The 25,725-nt window shown below is 39.2% G+C and overlaps 1 protein-coding gene across 3 annotated transcripts in view; it reads right to left on the bottom strand.

The window, feature by feature from the left end:
* ARID5B (AT-rich interaction domain 5B) overlaps positions 1-25,725 on the bottom strand; it is a 169,422-nt gene that overhangs the window by 63,867 nt on the left and 79,830 nt on the right. For all 3 annotated transcript variants that reach the window (XM_081074019.1, XM_081074020.1, XM_081074021.1), the window contains one exon: positions 22,807-23,037. In XM_081074019.1, coding sequence (XP_080930145.1) covers positions 22,807-23,037 — 231 coding nt within the window. The remainder of the gene's footprint in view (positions 1-22,806; positions 23,038-25,725) is intronic.

The following is a 25,725-nucleotide window of genomic DNA, read 5'->3' as shown; positions in this document are numbered from 1 at the left end:
TTTGTGTGCATGCTGGCGAGGATGGTAAGTCTCTTATCTTTATCTAAGACACAAAAGGGGTGAAGCAGGAGAGGGTATACCACCAGCTCCATCTGTGTGTGACCTTGATCATAACTATTATTGTTACTATTTTAAGACTACTATACCAGGAGCACAATGCCAAACATTTCCCACACATTATCTTGACCAATCCTTATGACAACCATGGGAAACCAGTGTTATTATTCTTGTATACGAGATGAGAAAACTCACTAAAATTAACTAACTTAACAAACAACAATAGAATGAACAAGAAAGCAAACCAAGCATTACAAAAACCTGAGGGTAAATTTCTTAAATACCTATTACCTATTACCCAAAGGTAAGTAGAAAACAGCAATGACAAAGAGATGGCTTCATTTCTAAGGGCTTTAAGAAGCCTCTAGCTCAGCAACCATCAGTAGAACACAAGAGGAGGAACCAAATACTGGTTTATTCCAGACTCTTCTACTAACACATTTATCCCAACAGTCCCAAGAACACTTTCTGCATCTGTGGTAATGGGCTTGTATTATTTCCCTTCATTTACTCAAAGGACAGGAGAAACAAGGGGAATCACGTTTAGCAGCTAAATGCTACTGTGACAATTTGGAAGGGAGGTGGAGCATTGGTATAAAAAATTACCCATAAAGCCCTCATAATCTCCAACCAAAGGTTTCATCTCCAGATTAGTGGCTTTGTATTCTGTAGATTATTTCACCCATAACTCCACCAATCCCAGTATGCTGTGAAGACCAGCTGCTCTGACTCCCCTCTCTTAGGTGTGGGACAAAGAGACCCATCAGGTTCAAAACTGTCAACACAAGTGTACTAAATAGTGTGGACATACCTAAGCCTTCTCTATCCTCCTCCCAAGTTGAAGATCTTCCAGGAAGCGGCCCTGATCACCCTGGCCATAATTATCTTTTTTCAATTGCATGTAATCTTTATAACATAGCTAGCTCCTCATTATTCTATGCACAATTTGTTTTATGAATCAGTTCAAATATATTTATTTACTCTCCCAAGTAGGCTGTATTTTCTCATGTGCCCAGGGCACAGTTCAGGGCAGAACAGCTGCCACTCAATAAATATTTGTGGCTTGACTAGGAGATCAGAAATATCCCTCTTAACTTCGTCCAAAAGGACCATTCTTATTAATTCTATAAGTAAGCCTTCCCTTCACTAGATCACTGTCACATTACACTGTCTGTCTTTCTATTCATAGTTGCAGCTATCTCATCTTTCTTTGTCCCCCCACCCCTTTTCTCCCTGTTCTGAACAAGAGTCTGTTGTTTCTGATTAGATGGTATACTCCATAAATCTTTAGTCTCTTCCCCCTCCAAATCAACCTTAAACTGACCAATCCCTTCAGTTCTTCAGTGTTTTATTCTTCTGGTATAAGAATATGCCTAAAAATGTGGCAATGACCTGCCCATGTGTATGCCACTTGGTCAATTTAGTGTGAATAGACTGAAAAGGACTCTATGTCATGTATACATGGCCCTCTGATATGTCTTTCAGGGCTGGTCATTTATAACCTATGAACGATGGCTAAAGGAGGCAAGATAGGGAAGAGATCCCTCACTTAAATTTAAGATGCAAACCCAGGGACAGTCTGAACTAATGAATATTCTAATAAGCATTCTGTTACTTTCAAATATTCGACAGCTAACAAATCATATCCCAAGAGCAGTGTTACTTTAATGAAAGATAAGAGTTGTCCATAGCAAGGGGTGTGAGCTGGCCAACATTAATAGGCTAAAATCCTCAAAACAGTCTTCTCTGAGTCATCCACCACTATGTGGTACTGCCATACCTACTAGGTGCTAGGGAAAGGGTGGGAGACTTGCCCCAGTGTGTTGAAAGTTCAGAAAAGGGAAAAAGATAAACTCAGAGGCATGTATCTGGCTTGTTTCCAGTATTTCCTTGATCTAGAGACCTCATCTAAACTTTTAAGAAAATAGATGGGAAATTAGTGACACTGGCTTAATGGGTTTTCCTGCCCTGGTCAATAAACAAATTTAACCTTGTATTCCAGTTATAGGAGATATCTGTGGATTGTTCACACTCAGGGTTTTTTTGTTTGTTTTGTTTTTAATTTAAATTGTAAGGCAATTTCCTTGCCAGAAAGTAAGACCCCACCTCCTTTCCATCATTTTAGTTCTTTGTAAGACCCAGGGAATATTTGCCCAAGGAAAACACATTGATTTTAATATTCCTTTGATGATGGCCCTCAAATCATATCAAGTCCAGAGCCAAAGCCACAAATGAAGGATCACAGTGGCTGTGAGGCATAAGGAATGTGGTGAGGTTTTCAAAGGAACCCATACCCTAGTGGGTTAAAACAAAGAAAGAATGCCCTTTAGCTGGAAACCCAAGCGCTGTCTAGAGAACATCATTCACAGAATGGGTTTTAGAATCTCAAGAAAGTGGTGTTTGGAGGATCTCAGAGTTCATCAGCCCACTGAACTACACCAACAAAGTTAATTATATAAGCTCGGGTCGTATCACAAAGAATGAATTCTTTTTCAGAAAAAGAAGAGGATTAGAGAACCTGGGGCAGGAGAATTACCCTAGGGCTACAGAGCTACTAAAATGGTCACAAAATTTGACATTTCTAAGAATTGAGAAGAGCTACGTGATATTAGGTCTTATTTCGACTTTTCCAAAAAAAGGAGAAAATTACAAATCATTAATAACTTCCCTTCTCTGACTCTTCTCTATGTTGTATCATCTCCCAGTTATTGTGATTGTGCTGATGGCACCAATTTGCTAAAGGCCCAGCTATAAAATATATGAGCTAATTGTTGAACAGAACCAGGGACCTATTAACACCGCAGTGGTGTAGCCCTTCTGGTCATACTCGATTATATCTATGCTCCAGCTCAGGCTTTGAAATGCTGAAATAAATTAACTCCTTTATTTAGATACAAACATCACATCACACCCCAGAAAGGGCCGGGATGGACGGACGAACATTGCTGGTTCATATGTTTAGTCCAGGGCAAAGAGAGATACTTCCCTGTAAATATCACTACCCATAATCTGAATCTTCTAATTTCAGAAAGCCATTCCTCTAACAGAGTAATATTTATAGAAAATGAAATTTGGGTTTTCAGTTACGCCAACTTTCCCTTTCATATTCAAATGCTACATACATTCCAGGACATGTTTACAGAATTTTCCCATATTTCTAAATAAATACACAAAAGAAATTCTGAAATATACACATTGTAAAGATGACTTTGCACACACCAAGTTATTCCCAGATGTTTTACATTCTGAATTTCTCAATAAATGAATAACATGTTAGGAAAGCAAACACAGGCTGACAGTATTTAGTCTAAGTTCTTAAAATGGTATAACATGTGTAGCTAAAAACAATTTTCAATAACTATATTTCACTATCAGAGTTATTAAAAACATTCAAATGAGCACTTGTAGCGTTCAACATTGAGTTCTTATAAATGTGGTCTTTAGGATGATTTTAATTGTTTTGGGTTTCTCAAACAACTCTGCCTTCTATCTTCTGAGTTATATATACACATATATAAATTCATGTGACAAACCCATGATCCCAGTTCACTGCCACGAGTGCTCATTAACAAGCCTCACAGCCCCAGTCAGTTCTGTGAGCTTTGAACCAGTTCCAGAACGAGGGCTACAGCAAATGGCAGCCTGGCCTTTTCACTTCTTCCATTTTTCACATTAAAAAAAAAAAAAAAAGAAAGAAAGAAAGAAAGCAGCAAACTCCCAACAACTGCTCCTTTCACACCTTTTATCTCCTTTATAAATTGGTAATATTCACTCATTAAATCTCAAACTTTGCTACTTTCTTATGTAATGCTTAATTCTCTTCTCTGGGGTTGGCTTGTGAAATGTCTTTAATTAAGAAAGCTAAAAGCACTCTAAATCTGGATGGCAGACTCATTTCCAGGGCATTCAGGCATGTTGTCTAATTTTAAAACTCTGACAGGATACATGTAAATTTATGCAAGTTTCATAAAAGTCACAATTTCCTCCTTGAATTCAAGCTAAAGAAAATGCCCCCGAGCTCTTTTCAAAGCTGTTTGTTTTACTGGAAAGCTCATTTTGCCCATTGTGTTGGAGGTGATTATTCTAAAGAATATCCAATGTCAGAGTCCCATCAATCCACTAAGAATTAAGGAGTTAAATTTCCCTATTATTGATCAAACAGACTCTTTGATCACTATTTTATGGCTCTTAAACACAGATGGGGGAGGGGTGGGGAAAATATTATCATGCAAATTATTTTGGTTGACAGTAATTAAGAAATTATATGTTAAGAAAATCAGTAATTGTTCACATGAGTCATTAATGTGTTTTCATTCTTTGTAAAACTTTCTGGCACGCCCTTCCTTTCTTGCTTTAAAAAAGCAAGGACTGGAAAATATGCATAGTATTTGGAACCCAGGGGAGTGACATATTAATTCAAAGTGTAGTTTTGTGGAAACTCAAACGTGTTCCCATCCTTTTTGTTTCTATCACCCTTTACCCAGGACTTCGCTCCAGAGTGTTCGGGTAGCCTTTTTGAATGTGTGAGGCTGGCTCTCCAGTGGGCTGGGGCTCTCCTCCTCCCTTCAGAGGGCCATAACTAGAAGACCCAGTGCTTAGAAAATCTATAAGAAAAACCACAAAATGGGGAAATCAAAACCAGCTCAGCCATGGGCAATTAACCAGTCCTTGCTAATTCTGTTGCTCCCCAGAAGCAAATCTTCACTCTGAATAAAACCTTTGCCAAAGTTTGTTTTGGAAAGGTCTTAAATCCACAGGAAAGAGACTAACAGTGTATGATGGAAGGCTGAGGCAGGCTCCCTCCTGAACAGTTGGGACACCTTCAAGTGAACTCAGGTTAGCTTACAAATCGCCAATCCCTAAAAGAGCAGAAACTAAAATTACATTTGTTTTTATTGAAAGACAGCCTCAAGTGCTGACATGTAGTGTATGACATGTGATACATAATAATACTCTTAAACCAGTTCTGACATAATATCTCCGGCGGCCTAATAACCACAAATGATTGCTTTAGTTAAGAACTAGCCAGAAGCAAAATAGATCCATGTAAAAGTAGCTTGAACCATAAATACCTCAACAATATTTTATGTCACTTTGTAAAAGTTAAAGGAGTCCTATAATAATTAACAACAAAAACGCCATGTTCTTTACTATTGTGTGTTGGTTGTGAAAGGTTATTTCATAGTCCCGAGGCTGCCAGTGCTGTAAATTATGCAGGCACCAAGAAGCATTAAGGAGAAATAATAGCAATTTAAACGAAGGCTGACGTAATTCATGATAAACAGTCATTGGAAAATATTACAATGTTGTCTTTTTTGAGTGGCTTTAATCAGAAGAATGTGACCATATTCTAACATAAACTACTTCTCTTTTCCATTGTGCTAGCACTTGGAATGTTGGCACTCACCCTCGCTGCAAAGTTCTTATTCACAATAATTGCTGAATCCAGAGCTCTAACACCTCCAGGGAACTTAACAATGTAAATTTGGTATTCTGATTGATGGAAGGAGCTTCCAAGACAAAGCTCAAAAGCTCTGGGCTGCATGGTGGTCCAAAAGAGGGACTGAAATTTGAGACCCATGTAGCCAGGATGCCTTAAAGAATACATATCAAAAGATGGCTGAGTAATGCAAACACTGAAGAATGACTTTATTGTCACGTCTAATAGAACCTTGAGATGTGGTATAAATCCGGCAGCTGTTCTGACAAAAGCAAACCTTTGTTACAGATTGTTCTGTGTGAATTGTAAATATAGCAACACATTAAGACGCAAACACTGATGAGGAAGACCAAAGCTGCCAATTTTCATTAATGCAAAATATCTCCAGGTCAAGGATCATAAGATATGATCACAAGATACGGTGGCCAAGCAGATGTTTATATCTGAATATATACAAATAATTGTTACCTTTGATATGGGGTTTGGGGAGGGGAATTCTGTGCATAAAAACTGATTGGAGGAAGGTTTGTTTTTTTAACACCCACCCTCCCCCCCCCCCCCAAAAAAAAAGAAAAAGCTTGGGAACATACCAACATAGAGACTAGACAGTATTTACGTCTCTGGAATTCACCCAGTCTTTCGGAATGTAAAGAGAATAATGATATTGCTATTATAACTATAAAGCCTTCCGACATAGAGTTCATTTAAAAGTCTTTAAGCCAACTATTGATGATCTATGTCAACCAAGGAAGGCAAGGATAAAAGAAAACACAGAAAATCCAATAGCTTATTTTTCCCACTGGTTTCTATTTCATTCATGATCCTTTCTTTCCAAAGGCCATTAAGAACAGCAGAGTGATTTCATTTTTTCTTCCCCTCCTTTTCTCTGCCAGCCTTCGGGTGGAGGTGCTAATGAGCTGGAATAAACTCAAGTAAAGGCAGAGGAGACCTGCCCAGGAAGTCAGGGACTCGAATAATCCACATAGTGGGGCCCCTGTCCCTGATAATCAAAAATTAATTGCCACCTTCCAAAGATCATTTAAAATATCCATTATATAGCCAAACAGACTATTTCTGACTCTGGCTGTCTTTTTCCAACTGAATCTATTTCAATAGTCCAGAGGCCAAATAATCTGGACACTCCTTTAAAAATATTCTTTCAAAATATGATAAATGGCTTTCTTTGGCATTTATACTAATAAAAATGTATTTTATCTCCTCTTACCACACAAACCTTACTTTCTCTAAATAGCCGATTGCGAACATTATCAGTGAATTTTGCTCAGTGTACAAATATTTTATGTATTACAATGAGTAGCAGAACGCAAAACTTGCAAATATTTATTTTTAGACATATGGGAAAAAAAGCAATTAGAGCTAAAAATGTGAAGAATGAAGAGCTCACTTAGAAGCAATTACATGGGACATGCAAACTGTTCTGCCATCAAACTTTTATTCAGACGGTATACATCATATTAAGAAATATCACTTGCCCAGAAAAAAAGAAAATATTATTTCACAACTGAAAATACCCTATCACTCCAAACAACATCTGGGGATCATTAATAACTTACTCCACAGCTGAATTAGCCAAATAATTAGCCTGACTCAGAATTCCTAAATTTCTATTTCTGAAGCAAAAAAAAATGAAACATGACTTACATTCTGAAATGTGAATGCTATCTGGGTAGTTTACGTGAATATGTGTACGCATAATGGTCAATTTGTGTCCATGTACGAGGCACACAGACTTATGTATTTATCACTACCTCGTCCTAAGTAGTATCCTGTCTTTTTATTGAGGAAGTTTAAAATTGTAATATTGAGTTCCCTCTCTTTGCTCAGAGCCTTGTATGTAATTAGCATATTTTTCAGACTGGTAAGAATCTGACCATAAGCAGCATCTGAGAAGCTTCCCATTTCAAACTACTACAAAGCCTTTCGTATGTAGCCTCGTAACACATTTTAAGAACAAACATACTGTTTAAATATTCCAGCCCTAAGATAAAAGAACTAACAATTTTACTGCCACACAAGCCACTGTACTGAAACACCCTAAATATTTATACTAACAGGAGTTGAAAATAGTCTCAGAGAACAATGCCAAAATATTTTTCCACTCATTAATAGCAACAGTCTTTGGGAAGACAGATGCCAAAAAGCCAGCACTTTCCTAATTCAGTGGGTCCCATCACATGATCTATTATTATAGGTTTCAGGGATAGTCAACAGACTGGCTGATTTATGGACAGGGGAAAACAGCCTATAAGAAAATCCATATTTACATTTAAAAAAAATGTCTCTGAAAAGCACCTAATTTTGATTGTGATTCCCAATTCTTTTCACATTTCAATATCTCCAGAACTGGAGGGTCTCTCAATTGATGGCATTTTACAATTATAATGCTTTTTATTTCTTAGCAATACCTATAAAAATGATGTGTGTTACCGTGTTTCCCCAAAAACAAGAACGGGTCTTATATTAATTTTTGCTCCAAAAGACGCATTAGGGCATATTTTCAGGAGATATCTTATTTTTTCATGTACAACAACCTACATTTATTCAAATACAGTCATGTGATCTTCTGGAACATTGCCGTAATGTACTAAATGCTTCCATCTGGCTGACAATCTTAACTAGGGCTTATTTTCAGGGTAGATCTTCTTTTCGGGGAAACACGGTACAATGTTGTCTTGGATATGATGAAATATAGTACCTAGTTGTTTGGTATGTAGCAAGGGTCAGCAAACTTTTCTGTAAAGAGCCAGAGTGTAAATATTTTTGGCTTTGTGGGACATACTCAACTCTGCCCTTGCACCACATAAACAGCCAACGATAAGACATAGGCGCATGAGTGTGCCGCGGCAGTGTTCCAATATGACTCTATAGAAAGGTGATGAGCGCCCAGATGTGGCCTGAAGGCCGCAGGCTGCCCTACGTAAACTAGACTGTAATCAGTACCCTGACCTAGAAGAACGGACCCAGGCGTGCACACGATGGAACATCAGGCCTGATGCTGTACCAGCTGAAGGCACAAACCTTGTCATTCGCTGCAGTCTTCCCAGTCTAACAACTCACCTACGCAGGTGCTCCATATATGTCAGAAAAGACTGAGAGGATTGGCCATGCATACACTCACACGAATCACTAAATGGACATTGTTCAGGGATGGGGAAGTGGGTCACGTAGGTAAAGGCAAAGTTCGTTCGCAGCTACTCCTGTAGAAACATTGTTTTATGTATTTGACAAAAGTTCTAGAAACTTTGAGTCAGGTTCTTGTAAACAGTTCTGGAAGTCCTCTTTCATTAGTGTCTTTAGCTGCGCTGTCGTGGCTGCCTCGATGTCCTGAATCAGTTTGACTTTGGGGAAGAGCCAGAAGTCACACTGTGCCAGATCCGGTGAATAAGGTGGATGAGGACACACCGTAATGTTTTAACAGAAACTGTCATATGCCAGAAGTGATTTATGACACGGAGAGTTGTCATGATGGAAGATGAAGTAAAGACATGAAACAGGTCTTCCAGAACTGCTTCAGAAAGTTGGCAAGAACGATGAGATAAGTGTGTTCGAAGTGAGGGGGAGTATTTGTGGGCAATTAATGGCAATGTGTCTTTTACTGTAATAATTTTTTTTTAATTTAAACATTCACCATATTTTTTCGATCACACCATGTGTATTTAGGCACCTAACAGAGTATCTGACACACAGTACACTCTCAAAAAGGGTATACGCTGTTATTATTACTATTTTTTAATTAACCGGAATTCTCAGGAAATGATCTGCCCTAGTTAACAAAATGTAAAATTTACAGAGAATCATTACAAATCATTATTTGTTTCACTGATAGAATGCCAGTATGTGAGAATAGAAAGGGATCTTAAAGAATATTCAATCCAGGGGTTCTTAATCTAAGGTTATACACAGCCTATGGGTCCTGAAAAATACATGCAGAATTTTCTATATTTGCTTGATATGTTAATTTTTGCTAATGACATTTTTCAAAGCTATGATGATGAGGATGATGAGGATGTTTGCATGCACCTTTTTATGAGAAGATTCATAGCTTTCATCAGATTCCCAAAGGGGGTTGAAATCCAAAAAACTTAAAAGTCCAGTCCAACCTTCCATTTCACATATAAGACATGGAGACATGGGCTTACCTGAGTTTCTGAAGCCCCCTATTTGATATGAGGGTCAGATTCTGAACCCTGTTATCCTGACTCCCAGTCAAGTGCCCTCTCTAGTGTACTGTGCTTTTTCTCAATTTTTCGGTAATTAATAGCACTAGAGTGTAACGCTATAAAATCAAGGCCCTGCACTTTTACTTAAGGTAAGGCCTTTTATCTGAGCCTGTGACCGTCCAAGGAACATACCCAATCTTCCGCTGCTGATTCTCACTACACTCTAAAAGCTCATGTCACCACCAGTTGCAGTTCCAGGGTTCTTCCATCACACCTGGACAGAAGCCATTAAGGAAAGAGGAGCTGGCAGGAATAATTACTTTGTCAACTGCCATTCTCCATTACCAGTGCCACCGACCCCAACTTTAGGGGGTATTCTGAAGTGTGATTAATATGTTGGGAACAGGGCATTACCCATTCAAATTCAGGAGGTCTGAGACTAAAAATCAAATTTTTAGTTAAGCATCAGGAGACTGATGCTGATAGAAAAATCTTTGCGTAAGCTCCCTTTCTTGCCTAAGCCCAGCACCCACTGAAGAAATTTTTTTTCCTGTTGTGCTTTAGAGCTGTGCAGAAACTCGAGGTCATCATTCTGAACACTGGTTCTCAGCGTTCTCAGTCATAGATGTAGACGGTTCAGCAGATAGGGCCGTTTGAGAACTAAGCCGGTAGCAAGCTCTTTTTATCTGATATCTTTGCTACTGCTTACAAGAAAAATTATTTTTGTCAATAAGAGGTTCCTGGAATTTATCCTAAAGAAACCATCAAAATGCTGATGGCTTTATATATAAAGATGTTCGTTACAGTGTTAGTTATACCTTATACATTAAAGCAACAAAACAAAGCAAAACCCTAGAGGAAACGATATAAACTTCTAATAGAAAGGGAGTATATGAATCCTGAGAAATTCAATATTATACAACCATTAAAATGGTGTTTATAAAAATGTATATAACAATATGGGGAAATGCTTATTTCACAAGAACTAAAATTTTAAGACACAACAACTGCATATATAACATGTTGTCAAGTAAATAAAAATGCTTTGGGAAAAGACTGGAAGGAAATAGATAAACACTGATGAGATTATCAATATTATTTAGGGAGGTAATATCAAAGAGTGGATAAGCATACCAGCTTTGAAGCCAGACAAAACTGAACTGGAATCCAGCCTGACCACTTACTAGCTGTGTGACTTTAGGCTGATGTAATCTTTCTTAGACTCTGTTTCCTCCTGTGAAGTGATGGGTAATATGAGCTTCCTTACAGGGGCGCTCTAAGGAGTAAGATAATGTATGTAAAAGACTTAACCATAAGGCCTGACATATGGTATACGCTCACGGAAGAATGGCAATTATTATTACTATTATTATTATTATACTTGTACTTTCCATAATGGACATAATTTCATAATGAGAAAAACATTTTGGAAAACATTAAACTGTTTCTTATAATTTACTTTTTTTCATCCTTGAAATACTGTACAAAGGGAATGAGGGGCAGGGAGTATCTGGTTAACTAAAGATTCTGGTTAATTAGGGTTTGCTGCATTTAAAGCTGAGATGTCATGTCCTTTAGCACTGGGCCACATTCAGGGAAATTACTGTGTTTCTCTGAAAATAAGATCTGGCCGGACCATCAGCTCTAATGCGTCTTTTGGAGCAAAAATTAATATAAGACCTGGTCTTATATAATGTAATATAAGACCGGGTCTTATGTGGTATAAGACCCAGTCTTATGTTATATTACACCTGGCATTATATTATATTATTTTATTATATTATAAAGACCTGGTCTTATTTTATATTAAAATAAGACTGGGTCTTATGTTAATTTTTGATCCAAAAGAGGCATTAGAGCTGATGGTCCAGCTAGGTCTTATTTTTGGGGAAACACGGTAGATATTCAGAGCACAGGTCAAGAAGTCAACACCCAAATCCCATTGTGGTCTCACCACTGCTGCACTAATGTTTGGCCACTGATTTTCCTGATCAGTTCTTTAGCTGCCCAATGGGCTCAATGACACTGGTCCTTCTTGTTATACAGAGTTGTTCAGAGGCAAGACATTGAACACTGGGTGAAGGTTCTTTGAAAAATATGAGGAGTGCTCTTCCATGTGAAGGTTGTTCCTCTCTCATGAGGAGCAGAATGGCAGGCCTATGGAGGAGTGGAGATGAGCATTTACCATGGTTGGGAGTGGCAGGGCCATGCTCTCTGCATCTCTGAGGCCACCTCCTCAGCTCAGACAAATGACATTGGCCCCAAGGGTCGGCAAGACAATTTAATGGGGGCTCAACCATAGTCCCTGTTTGTTCTAGTCCTGACACATTTCAACTTCCTTTCTTTCAAGAATTATGGGACAGAATGTATTCTCTATAGCATGGGACCTGTGATACGTGCTGTGGTAAATACAAACGTCAGAAGAATCAACTAGTACAAACATCCTCTCTGTTTTTAAAGGCGTATGTGCTGGGGATGGGGTAGGAATCAGTGACCTTTTTGAGTACAGTTTCTAGCACTGTGTATGATTTCTTTATTAAAATATTTTCTCTCCTATTTTAAAGACCTAATGTTCATATCTGGGACTTTGAGAAAGAGTGACCTGCTAAACCCTGTGTGTTGTGAACGTGCCTCATCCAGGATCGTCCACAGAACTCTCCTGAGAGACAGAAGGCCTCATCTTCATTTACAAATAACATGCGGCAAGTCCATGATCCATAAAGTATCCTTGAGGCATAAGGACCACCCACCAAGTAATCTTCCTAATAATGAACATTATACTGGCTAAGCCCTTTCTTTCCCAACACTTTCTGATATGATTCTAGCCTGAACTGTGATCTATATTACGTTTCTGATCCACAGAGCCCACATGTAATTAGAACTTGTCAAAGAAGTGTATGCTAATAGCCCTACCACTATTCCTTGATTTCCACAATGAATTCTGACATCTGTGGGTTAAAGGCTGGAAATATCAAAGTGTTGACTTCTGGCTACCATTTGCCCTAAATTAAATTAAGGATAGTCTTCAGCTTCCTCAGAAAGAATACCATTCTAGGTTGCGTAGATTCCAGGGTGGGTAAGGCATCATAACAAATGAACAATCTTCAACCAAAGACATTGATCAATTTATGAAGACCATTCCTTGGGTTTGAAAAGTTAAATGTTGAGGAAAAAAAAACAAAACATGACAATTCCTTTGAGCTGGACACTTGCCCTTGAGAATTAAATCAACTGGCAATAGACTAAAGCTTAAAGATTGAGGTCAAGAAATATTTGTCTTTAAGAAAGGAGATAAGATGATGGAAAGCTGAAGCCCTCTGGAATTTAGCAGGGTTTTTATATTATTTCAATAAACATGTCGATACAGAGATGAGGAAGGCATAATTCTTACCCCTCTAAGAGTTTAGAATTTAGTAAAGAGAAATGCAATAGACTCCGTTAAATACTAAGCAGAAGGAAAAACAAACTTTGGAAAAGTACTGAGTAACACAGAAGGGGCAAGGAGTAGGTAGGGTACTAAAGATGATTACTCTGAAGCAGCCCTTTCAGCCTTGAAGCAGCCCTTTAAGTATCTAGGAAACCAAGCAGGCACCTCACTCCTTTACTCCCTACTGCAAAGTTGGTGCAACCTTCTTTTTCTTTCTTACAGACACAAGGACAAAACTCCAATTTAATAAGAGGAAAGTTGATTTTTCCTCCAAGAGGCTTCCCCTGGGTCCTAGCCTCAAAGGGGGCTATGAGAGAAGGACCCAGGAGCACGTGCTCCTTCAGGAGAAGGTAACATCTTCTAGCAAGAAGAATAAATTTTGCTCGTGGAGGTTGTTTTTTGTCTATGCTAAAAGCTAAAAATGGCAAAGGAAACAATCTCTTTCTTTGAGCTTCAAAGTCCAGAATATTTACCACCTCCTCACCTGAAATAACTTCCTCCTTTCTGAATCCCTCAAGGTCCAGTTGAAGATCTACTTTCTCTAGGAGGCCTCCTCTGACACCCAGGCCCTCTTTCATATAGCTTATAACCTCCTCATTTGGCCCTTAGCTGATTGCCTCTCAGTGTCCATTATATGGTAAAGCTTTCCCATTTACAAAGCTTGGCAGATATCATCGCCTTTGAATATCAGAATAACTCCTGACTCTTAGCTCCATGCTCCTCTCACTTTGTGGTGGAAAAGTCTGCCAACTGGGGTCAGCAGACTGGGTGAAGACATCTCCCACTTCAGCAAAATGCTAGGTCGGTGACCCTATTGTATCTGTATTACCACAAGGTAGCTCACGGTAAAATGCAGGATTGCTAAGAGGATCTCAGATAATAATTGTAGTAGACCACTGCTCTATGTCTTCTCTCAGTTAAATTGATTTTCAAGAGTCTTGAGAGCAGAGACCAATACCCATCTCAACAATGCCTGGGGTTCTGTCCAACAGAGTCAGTGTTCAATGGATGAATGAACGAATGGAGAAGCACAGAAGAAGCATTAGAACACATCAGTCTTTTTCTACCCAAGTCCCATCTATTCTTTAGTCCTCCAAAATGTTGACTGGAGAGCTAAAAAGGCCATTCATAGAAGAGATACTCAGGGAGAGAATTTCTAGGCAACTTCCAAAGGGAGCATAAAGCCCAGATGATGGAATCAAGACCCACGCCAGCCAGCAATGAGAAGATTTCCTGAGCAGGCAGCACAGCTGGCTCTGGTGCCGAGAGCTTGGCTACTCTGCCTTCTTTGAAAACCCATTACCAAATCATAGCAAGCAAGATTTAATTTTAAAAAGGGAAATGATTTATGTGTTACAGAAATAAAGAAGTGATAGAAGCAGGAAAGCTTGCATACATTTCATTTTTTGAAATTAGACCTATAATTTTTTCATTAAAGGAGGATGCCAAGTTGGGAAAGCCAGTGCGTTCTAAGCAGAAAATTACAGAGAGGTGGATAGTGAAAGTCCTGTCAGCATCGCAACCCTATGTCTTCAAAACAAGTGCCTGAGAACACAGAGCAGTTTACTGCCTGCCCGCTTCAACTTCTAAATAGGTCTAACTCTTAGAGGGCTCTATATTCATATCTGCTTGTCTGAGATGGGAAGGCACTGGAAGATTTGAGCAGGGAAGTGATCACTCTGCCTGGTGTCTTGTAAAGAGACCAATGGACAACAATGGCTAAAGCAGGAAGACTGGTATAATATAGACAAGAAAGCACAGTGGCTGGCATCAAAGTTTCTTGATCCCAATCTAATGGTTTTCAGATTTTGAATCTTTACGATCATTCCTTTTTTAATGACTCCAACACACAACAATCTCTAAATCCTACATAACCAATTGTGTATTCATTATCCAGAGATCTGGTGATTAGTTATCGGTTTCCAGTTAGCCTGATGTCAGGAAGCCTGAAAGATCTTTCTGAGCTAGGTCCATGCTGAGAGGCAGCCTAGTGTAATTGTTAAGTGCATGGATGCTGAGCCAGACTGTCTAGGTTTATGTCCTGGTTTTGCCACTTGATAGCTGTATAGGATGATGCTTAAGTGTCCTTATTTGTAAAATGAGGGAGAACAATGATATTGACATACAGCATGCAAGTATCCATTCATTAATTTAACCAATATTTATTACACACTTGCTATGTGCCAAGTATTATTCTCATCCCTGGACACACAGTTATGAGTTATGAACAAGACAGAAATGTCCCCTGTTCTTAAAGAGCTAACATTATAGTACGGGTGGGGAGGGTGGAATCAGAACATACATATATAAAGAAACAAATACAAGAGTTAATTTCAGATAATGATGAGGTATAGGAAGATAATTCTACAGTGGGTGATGGGATAGAGCTGGACTTGTGCAAAGGGGAAGGTCAGAGAAGACTTCCCCGGAGAGCAGACATCTGAGCTGAGGCTGGAATGATGAGAAGGAGCCAGACCCATGATATCTGGAGAAACACATTCCATGCAGAAGGACAAATAAGTATTTCTGGGATGAACAAATGTTGAATGATTTTGAATAGCAAATGATACCTCATTATCCCCAGCAGTCTGTACAGGTAGGAAACAATCTTGTGGGTATTTTTTGAAGAACCGCTATGGGTTCAATATGTGGTTAAGGTTGTGTTGGGTGGTGCAAGAGGTACAAGAAGATCTGGATAACAATGAGCACTTAGGTAGCACTTACCATGTTCACCTCAGCGCTTTAAGTCATTAACTCATTTAATCTTCACAACAACCTTGTAAGGTATGACCTATATCTACAAGCCCTGGTCCGGGCTACACTGCATTGTGCCACTCCCCTCCCTCATACTCCAGTGTAAGTTGCTGAAGAGTGGGAAATATTTCTGTCTTGTTCACAACTCTATGGACAAGGACCAGAAGAGTACTTGGCATATAGTGGTATGTAATAGATGTTGGTAAAATATATGAATGGATTAAGGGCGTAGTGTGGGCACTGTGCGAGGCTCTAAACATCCCCAGATAGCCTCACCTAGAGTTCACCTACTGAATTGAACTTTAATCAATCCAGTTCCCCTGACAGGATAGCATGAATGGGTTTCGAGAGGATCTTCACATATCCAGAGGATTTTCAAAAAATCAAGTGAATCCAGACTTGTCTTGAACCTCATTCCATCATCCCTACCTGAAACAAGCATTTTGTCTGTGATTTTTTTTTCCAATGATCTGGATCTGGTGTGTGATTTTTTTAGTTGATAAAAATATCGGTTTCCCCCTAGAGATGAGCAATATGTTGACCTTGCTAATGCAATGGGATATAACTTTCTTGCTTTTCTAGATGAAATGCTAGGTGAAATATTAGCCAATATAGACATAGATCCTTTCTTCTGGAGTGAACAAGAGTTTATTGTACTCATGAGTCCAAATAGCTTTTAATAACCCATTGAGTCCACTCAGCTACAAAGGAGTCCAGAGTTATTGTAAAGTATTCTTTCAAGTTCCAAAAATAGAAAAGAAATTCACTAATCCCCCCATTCCATATATCATGACTTTGTGGATTATTTTACAGTAGCAACATAAAAATTCTTTTCCTGAATCCCCAAGAGAGACGGTACCCTAGCTTCCAATGCCCATGAAAGTCCGCTCTCCTGTCCTCTTTGTGTCTTACTGTTCTTGAAGCCGAGGACATATGTTAATCATTACACGTACTACAGAGCACATCTGATACACCTCTACCAGCAGATTTATTTGGGTTTGGTTTATGATGTTGTATGATGAACTTAACATTCTCTCTGTCCCCATGCCAAAGGTACCAAGAGTGGTCTTGGTCAAACTATTCTCTAATGTTAAACAGAACCTCTAGAAAATTTCCAGGAGGAAGCAGTCCTCCAAAGTGAGATCTCTGCAGGTTATGTCTTCTGCATAAACAGCACTATACAAGAAGCAACTCCTTTCCCACTTGGCTTCAATTAAAGAGAAATGTCTGCCTTGTTATCATTTGGGAGCTCGGTGGGCACCACATGCAGGCGGCAAAAGCCTGAATGTGAACATGGGCCAGGAACAAAGGCATCTGATGGTCGAAATCCACTGTGACCATGAAACCTACTTCAGCAAGGAAAAAAATGTTTACTCACTTACAAATTCCCATGATCCTTAACAAAACAACTGCCTTTCCTTTCATTTCCAGCAAAACATATGATGTATAGAGGGGAAAATGCAGAGTCCAGCTCATCCTTTATGATTCAAAATAATTTTATATGTCCTGAATTTTCTTTCATAGGTAAAGGTTTTGTCCCCTTTTCTATTTCTCTTCCTCTCTCTGCTTTTTCTTCTTTTGTCCATAATGTCATTATTTCACCCAACAGGAAAATGGAAAGGAAAAGTTCAGCGCAGAGTCAGAAAAGCTTCTTTAAAACTTTATAAAAAGTAGAAAACTTTTCTTTTCCACTAAGGTTCTAGCAAGAGTCCTTGTAGCCTTAGGGAAATGGTTCCTTTATTGTTCAAAGAGCAAGATCTGTGTAGAGTGCAAGTTGTCCAAGGCCTAACACTCCACAAGAAACAATAGAAAATCTTCATTTATTAAGAGTAGTTTTTAAAAATCAAGTGAATATAGACTTATTCTGAGCCTGGTGAGTGGGCTGTTACTGCTCAATTTTAAGATGGGACACGTGAGGGGCCTTATGTCACTCACTCAGAGGCACAGCACACTGGACAGTTGAGCCTTGATTAAACCTGAGCTATTTCTGAGAGCCTAGCATTCTTCTTACTTGACAGTGGTATCCCCTCTGCCCATTAGCAGAGTATATGTTATAATACTGATGTAGCCAACTTCTCCTACTTGAAGGTCAGAGCCCATGGTGAAGGTCAGAACACCAAGATGGCAGTCCATCTCATCTCTGTTCTTTTCAGATGAATTACAATTTCCTTTCTTTAACTCCATCTCATTCCTTAATAAACACACACACACACACACACACACACACACACAACTCCAAAGAACTTAGAAGCACAACTTGTCTCTTTGCAATTCAAAACTCAGACTGAAATAAACTGTATCTTTTAATATTTTTTTTTTAATGAAACGTATCTTAATCCATTTAGTCCCATCCACTTTGAAGGACTGATTTCATCTCATTTATGTATATTGGGTCCACCTTACATCTCTCTGATGGAAGCCAGGAACTAAAGTTATCCATTTACCTACTGTACAGTGCATGCCTCTGTTTGGATTGAGCTGTCAACACTTCACACATGTGAAATCAATCTGTGTGATATTCATGTAAACATTGTACATTACAAACCGGTGGACATTTTATTGTTCTAACAGGAAAAACAGACAAAATGTTTGCATGTGTGTGTTTTCTCTAGCATAGACAATAGCATAGACAATAACACAATACAAATGACAGTATGTGTTTCACAAAAGAGGAATTGAATTATAAAAAGAGGTAAAAGCAAGATGGGGGGGGGCTGTCAGAGAGTGCCTTCTGTTAGGAGATTCTAACAAGACAGCGGAGGCAGGAATTATGCAGAGAGTAAAAAATCATCATTCATAATGTCCCTTTCCCCGCCTGTTATTATAATCTCATTTCCTAATTGCATGTGCAATACAACAGTTTTCATAATGCTTTAATAGGGAGTCCATGGCTTTAGTTTTAAAAATAATCAATTCTCTTGTGCTAAGAAAAGAGTACACTGCCTGTAAGAGCATTGCAACTGACAAGATGGAAGAATGCGGGCAGAATGTCGAGGCTGCAGCTTTTCAATCACCTACCATTAATATGATTCAATTTATGCTTATGTCATAAGTTTAGACATTGCACAGCGCGGTAAGCAAAAAAGGACTTGAATAAAACACAGCAGAAAAAGCAGATGGTATCCTATCAAAACCTTCAAGCCTAAAATAACCTTTCTCAAGTAAGGAGGATAGTTAATTAAAACCAGGATATATTTACTCTATTCTGAATATCTCAATGTAAATAAAAATCAAAATAACACTACTGTAATGTGGGACTAAGTGATGAAATTTCATCTATTCTATTTTTCTTTAATAGTTTCCAATCAAACTTTTCATTAAACAGTTTCATAAAACTCTAAGGAGAATTTATTTATAGGGACTCATGGTAGATTTCAATGCCTTATTTTTATTGTTCAATTAAATTTGTGATTCAGTGAATAGCACTCAACCGAGGGGCTGGGGGAGGTGTTTGGGCAGTTGGGCAAGGTTGTCACACAGAGCAAAGCCCATTCTCAGAGATGAATCTGGGGAATGTAAGCACACAGAGAAAATGTGGGGCATCCCAGCCCCAGAAGGAATGTTTACTTCCTGTTCCAAAGCCGCTGCCTAGGTTCTTCCCAACCCTGGTCCACAGACTCACCTCACATTCATGTCACCATTCTCAGGGGGACATCAGACCATTTATAAAATCCACCTAGAGGACAAGGCCCACCGAGGGTGATGGCTAAGGGCAAAGAAACCTAAGAGAAGTTGATCCAGGGTGAAAGCAGCTATTCCTAACCTGGAGAGTCAGGATATGAATTTTAAATGATCTAGATATTTTTTAAAGGTTTCTAATAAACTTAATTTAAAACTAGATCCAGTCCTGCCTTTTCCATGAGGCTTACCCTGACCTCTCTCCAGGATCACCATCTTCAGCCACTCTACCTTTCCCACCCCCAACCTATTGCAAAATTCCTACTGTACTTTCTTTCTGCAACACTCACTAAATACTTAATCACCAACTTTCTTGTAACATTAGTTAACCTTTCAGGTGAGTTAATCCTGTCTTCCCCAATTAGATTTCAAATCCTCAAAACAAGCAGGGATTGTGTTTTATTTATCTTTTGGACACCCCTTCCAGTCCCACTCCATAATCCCATTTAATAGAAGAAAGCAAAAAATATATTAGTTAATAAAATAAACATTATTTAATCATAGGAAAGGAGACACTGTCCTTTTCAGAAGGGCCTTGGAGGTATTTTTACGGCAATTTATGAATTTCATGTGTCAAAGGTGTAGCTGCTAACTGCTATAAACTCTTTGCCATCAGCTCCACCATTCATCCACCTGGTGATATGGCTAATAAAATTTGATTTTTACAGCCGAGGCATACTGTTACCTAAATTACATTTGACCAATTACTGAAGTCACCGAACGTGTGGTACAGAATATATACTGTGTAGAAATTCATCTGTGGGCCCCCTGGCACTCATGGTAATCTGACAGAAGTGTTTCAGTCATCTGGCAGTGTTTAATATTAGGAACATTTGTTTAATGCTAGTCACTAATTAAATTTATGTTCTTCCACCAACTGTTAGTTGGTTGGAGAAACCCAACCCCACATTTTAACAAACCCTTTAACTCATGTTGATTTCGAGTACAACCAGTTGGAGATTTTAAAAGGGTGTTCTCTGGAAATTTAGACTGTGACCAAAAGTGGAAGATGGGGGAGGGACGTTGGTAAATGTGTTCAAATCAGGTCAAAATAAGCTTTCTTTGGTTCACTTACTAAAATGCAATACTAGAAGTACAAACTATTTGAAATAAAAATATAACTAAAAAATTATCTAATATTCTAATTATTAAACTAGCCATTCTAGAAGCTCTTTAAAGGTAACATTATTCCAAAAGAAAGCTTCCATTTTATGAGGCTGGGGAAGAAAAACAGCATTAAAATTAGCTATACCAGAAGAAAATTCAGGAAAACATTCAAAAGTCAGGTGTCTATGTCTGTGAGAATATTTAAAACTAATATAGTAACTCTTAACTATTGTGATCACTGTTAAATTGGAACTTCTTTCTATTACCAATTCTAGATGCAACAGCTTTGAAACTCAATGACTAATAACTCTTAAATTAGCCAATAAGGTTGAAATAGTTTTCATCATATTACATTGTGAAACTCTAATTTTGAATACTCTTAAATGAGAGAAAGCATTCTTTGAGGTTTATTTTGTGTCAGGAATTTTGAAGCCTTTTTAGCAGCAAACAGGACAGTGTGTGGGAGCAGCAGGGACTGAGGAACAACTCAAAATTGAAGAATTAAAAAGGGAAGTTTTGTAAATGTTGATCTGATAAAAGAGGGCATTTAAAAAATGCATTGGATACATTCATCAACTTGAATATAAAGGTTTTTGAATATTAAAAATATAACAATAAATTCTTCTTAGAAGAGGAAAATAACTTGTATAAACACTATCACTCTGTTACAGATTGACAGTCATTTGACAAGCCAGAGTTGTGAAAGGCATCTGAAAAAACAGTTTGTGAAAACAAAAAAAAGTCATATCCAATGAACTGTCTGTCATGTCCCCTTCCTCTTTCCTCTCTTCCTTCTTGGATCATTACATTCCATCCCCTCATCCTCACCTCTTCTCTGTCCACACACCTACTTACTACATCCCTCCCACAGCAGCTACAGGGCTGCTAGAGTCACAAATAATCAGATTGGAGAGGCCATAGTGGACTCCCTAAACCATGCTGAGGCCTGTAATGGTTAAGCCAAACAATCTGAATTGGAATCATCCACAAACTAGGGATCCTTGAGGAAATGTTAGCCAACAGAATCAAGAAATGTTCCAGCTCAAAGGGACCCTGTGCTTCCTTTAGGCCAGGATCTTTACCTCTTCTCCACCTAGGTACCCATGAGGCATTCAGCATGACTCAGTCATCATACTGGTCACTCTACGGTGGCGATTCCCAGACAAGGGGGAGGGTGAAGGGAGGGATTGTTCAGGCCTCCGTTAAGTATAGGAATGGCCAGGGAACATGTGTATTTTGATAAAGCGCCACCAAGGTATTCGATATCCCTACGCAGCCTGTTGAGAATCACTGATATGATCCAATCCTTCAAAGAACAGATGAGAAAATGAGGATGTGAGAGATGTGATCTTGGCTTGCCTCCCGTCACTCACTGCCTCATGCAAGGTCGCCTAAACTGATGATATATCTTCCTCCTTCCCTTCTGTCTATAGAGACACATGATCGATCAGCTAGACAGAGGTACAGATAAAGATATGTGTGTATATATCCATCTTTGGTGGGCACAGTGTATAAAGATAGACATAGATATATATCTACCTATGTAGATATCAAGATATAGCTATCCATGCATGTGTATAAAGATAGATATCCATATCTATATCCATCTATCTATAGATATCTATATATAGTACACTGTGACCACCAACGATGAAAGTATATGTATATATACATACACATATATGAAACAATATGGGTATGGGGACCTATCTATCAATCTGTCTATCATCTATTTACCTTATAATACTGAAATGGTTACGAAAATTAATGCATTTTCACAGTTCCTTATAACACTGAAAAATGAGTTATCAGTTAAAGGAAAAAAAAATCCGTATCTGAATAGCCAAAGCCTTTTCAGAAAGAACTAGCATGAGAGCTTCCTGTCCTAAAGTCCAATTTTAAGGTTGACCAAGCAAGCTCAGACTCTATATTGAACAACAAATTCTAAATAATCATCTTTTACCCTGGTAAACAGAGGCTGCCAAGGAGGCAGTGACGCCTTATGCCGCAATAATTTGGAGGATGGGAGGGGTGCGGTGGCACATTAGGCTTGAGAAAATAAGCCCTGTTCCCCATCACTGCTCTTCACAAGAACTGAAAACAAGTAGATACGCACACACAAGTTTCATATAGGTGAAAAAAAAAAAAAGAGAGAGACTCACCAAATTCATCGCATATACTCTCATTTTCTATGAGAGTTGGGTGGTCAAAGGTGTCCCGACAGTACAGGATCTGAGGGTTCTTGCTGACCACTGCGATGCCACCCAGGGCTAATGCAAACTGGTCTGTTAGAAGGGAAGACGGCTTATCCTGGATGCGTTTCAGCATGGAGCGGTACCGGCAGTACTGAGGGTAGCTGAGAACTATCACGTTCGTTTCTTCCTCATCCTCACCTAGACAAACAAGAAAACACTTTCATTACCCTCTTCCCTCCAACAAAGAACTGTCATGGCCATGGCACCATTTCAAGAATCCCTTCTGGGTTTGTAGTAAAAATACAGTCTTCAACCAGACTCTTCCACCAGTTCGTCTTCATCACAGTCTGGCTAATGCACGCATCCTCCCTGCCCTACCTCACCAGACCAGCTCCACAAAAAAGCCTCAGGCTACCTGGAGAGAAAAGAAAAAGTGGAGAGAAGAAAGAGAGGGATGACCCTATAGTCAGATTGAGCAATGTTTGGATTGCCAGCAAGCAGGAAGACTGAAAACAACTGTTTTGAAAGAATCTGGTAGACATTTTAGCATTAAAGTCATCATCTGAGGAAAAAATCAGAGTTTTGCTGACCTTTTTAATGCTTATTTCTGGTGTCTGTATGTGCCCCCCTTTTGATTATATAATCTTTCAGTGCTTGGGGTCTCTGAAAAGGTCATCTGGACCCCGACAGACGTCCCTGGGCCTAAAAAGCATCATCCTTTGCTCTCGTGGTTGTTTAACAAATACTTCTGGTTCATTTTATGGTCCCGTGGAAAGACTGTGCTTCCCAGCCCACTGGAGTCTAGTGGCTGGGTGACTTGTTTTGGTCAATGAAATATGACAGAAGTGAGTGGCTACTTTGAGAGCCACTGTTTGACCGCAGTCTCTCCTTCCCCTCGCTCTGGACATCTGTAATGTTTCAGATAGTGGTACCTCTGCCAGTTTGGATCTTAGAGTGAGGATAACATGGAGCAGAGTCCCTGTTGATCCTAAATGGACATATAACATAAACAGAAGGGAAACCTTTCTTGTTTTAAGTGAGACTGTGCTTTGGGGTTACTGTTTTTGTAGCACAATCTATCCCAACTTGATTGATATGGTCACCTTCTCTGCCCTCCACCCATCCCATACCCCTTATCTTCTAATGTTCCTCAACTCTACCTGGCACCTTGGCACATCATGGAGAACATGCTGAGAGGACTCGCAAGCAACCTTGTGAAAGAGCTCCAGGAACCCACTTAACTCAGGAGAACATTTCAGCAACTTCAGTGCAACTCCCTCTCACAATGATCGTAATGCCTTTTTACACCTCACTATATGAAATGCCTATTTATGAAAACCAGATTCTGCGTGGATGAATCCTTCCTTCATCTTAAGCTTGAAAAATTGCAAATGCCCACCTTTGGGAGCCTGCTACCTGCATAATGGCAAGCTGAAGTTAGGCTCTGTGACCAACTTTGCCATCACTCTCTATAACCACACCTTCGGGGCATTTGTAAGCAATTCCCAGATATGTCACTTGCTTCTCCAAAGGGGGAAACATTCAGTATTTTGAGCCCTTACCATGCTGCAGGGAATTGCACAAGACAGTTGTTAAGGATACCAACATTATCGTGGCCATCTGGTAACCAGTGGGAGACGAGTGAGTGAGGACAGAACATAATGATGGAACACGACCAGTACCAATGGAAGGTGTGCATGTGACCTTTTCAGACACCAGGCCAATACCCAGATGTATTTCTAATTATGTTCACTGAGTTCCTCAGGCTGGAGGCTTCTTCGAGAATGGAGATGTTTAGCTGCTTTCAAGATGACATCTTTTAACAGTTTACATTTCTTAGACGCCTGCCTGGTTTGTGGGTGGCCACTTTGTCAGCTGGCACACTTAATTAAAAGGAAACATGTTTACATTGAAGGCAAGTCCCCAAATGAAATTTTGACATGCTGATGTACGTCCCAAGACATGCCAATGTGAGATTTTTACAGTGGACCAAGATACTAGTTGACACTTTGGGTTCAAATCTATGCTTTCTATAGAGTTAAAGCACAGAAAGTTTTAGTGGAAACATTCACTGACCATCATTAGAACTCCAGAGTACCTAAATACTATTCACAGAAGCAGACCCCAATGTGTCAATTGTATTATTACACTCTGTTTGCCCAAGATGACTAACAATTGCCCAAGATTGTCCAAGGTGAGAGAAAGGGGTATAACCATGAATCCCCAGGACTTATGTTAGCATACTCAGCACCAAATACCATCTCCTGTACATAGCAAATACTGTGAAAATATTCGTTGATTCCAAAATTCTATCTTGGATGTGCTACTGGCTTTCTGTGATGGGGCAAAAGCTGTCCTGGTTTCTCCAAGTGTTCTTGAAACAAAATCGAGGAAGTTATGCTTTTCAGGTTGAATTGAGCGAGAGAGAATGGGTCCTTCACAGAGTTAGTTTTATAGCAGAAGATGTCACCTGAACTCTTGAGACCACTTTACTTCCTCCCTATCCCTTCCTTCTCCTGTTTTTCTCTGACCATTTTTCATGATGACACCATCTCTAACATCTTCCTAATTCTCTGTTTTGGATGGTATCAGCTGCCTGGCTATGTTCTGTGCATAGAAATGGCCTCTTTCTTTTTTGTCTTTTCTCTCCACCTCATCCTAGCTCGAAAACTTTATCCATCTTTCTTCATGCAGTTCCTAAAAACACTAGCCGTGCCATGAATCCTTCTCTTCCTCATGTTGGCAAAAAACAAAAACAAAAACAAAAAACAACAAGTTCCCTCTGATCCCAAGTCATGGAAACACATCCTACTTTATCCGTTCACTCTGGAGATACTATCCCTAAGAGTGCCCCTAGACTGCCCTCATCAGATTTACATAGGCTGC

Source organism: Rhinolophus hipposideros (genome assembly GCF_964194185.1).
Source record: "Rhinolophus hipposideros genome assembly, chromosome: 15".
Classification (NCBI taxonomy): domain Eukaryota; kingdom Metazoa; phylum Chordata; class Mammalia; order Chiroptera; family Rhinolophidae; genus Rhinolophus; species Rhinolophus hipposideros.
The sequence above is the reverse complement of the archived record's forward strand: the minus strand, read 5'-3'. Positions and strand labels throughout refer to the sequence as shown.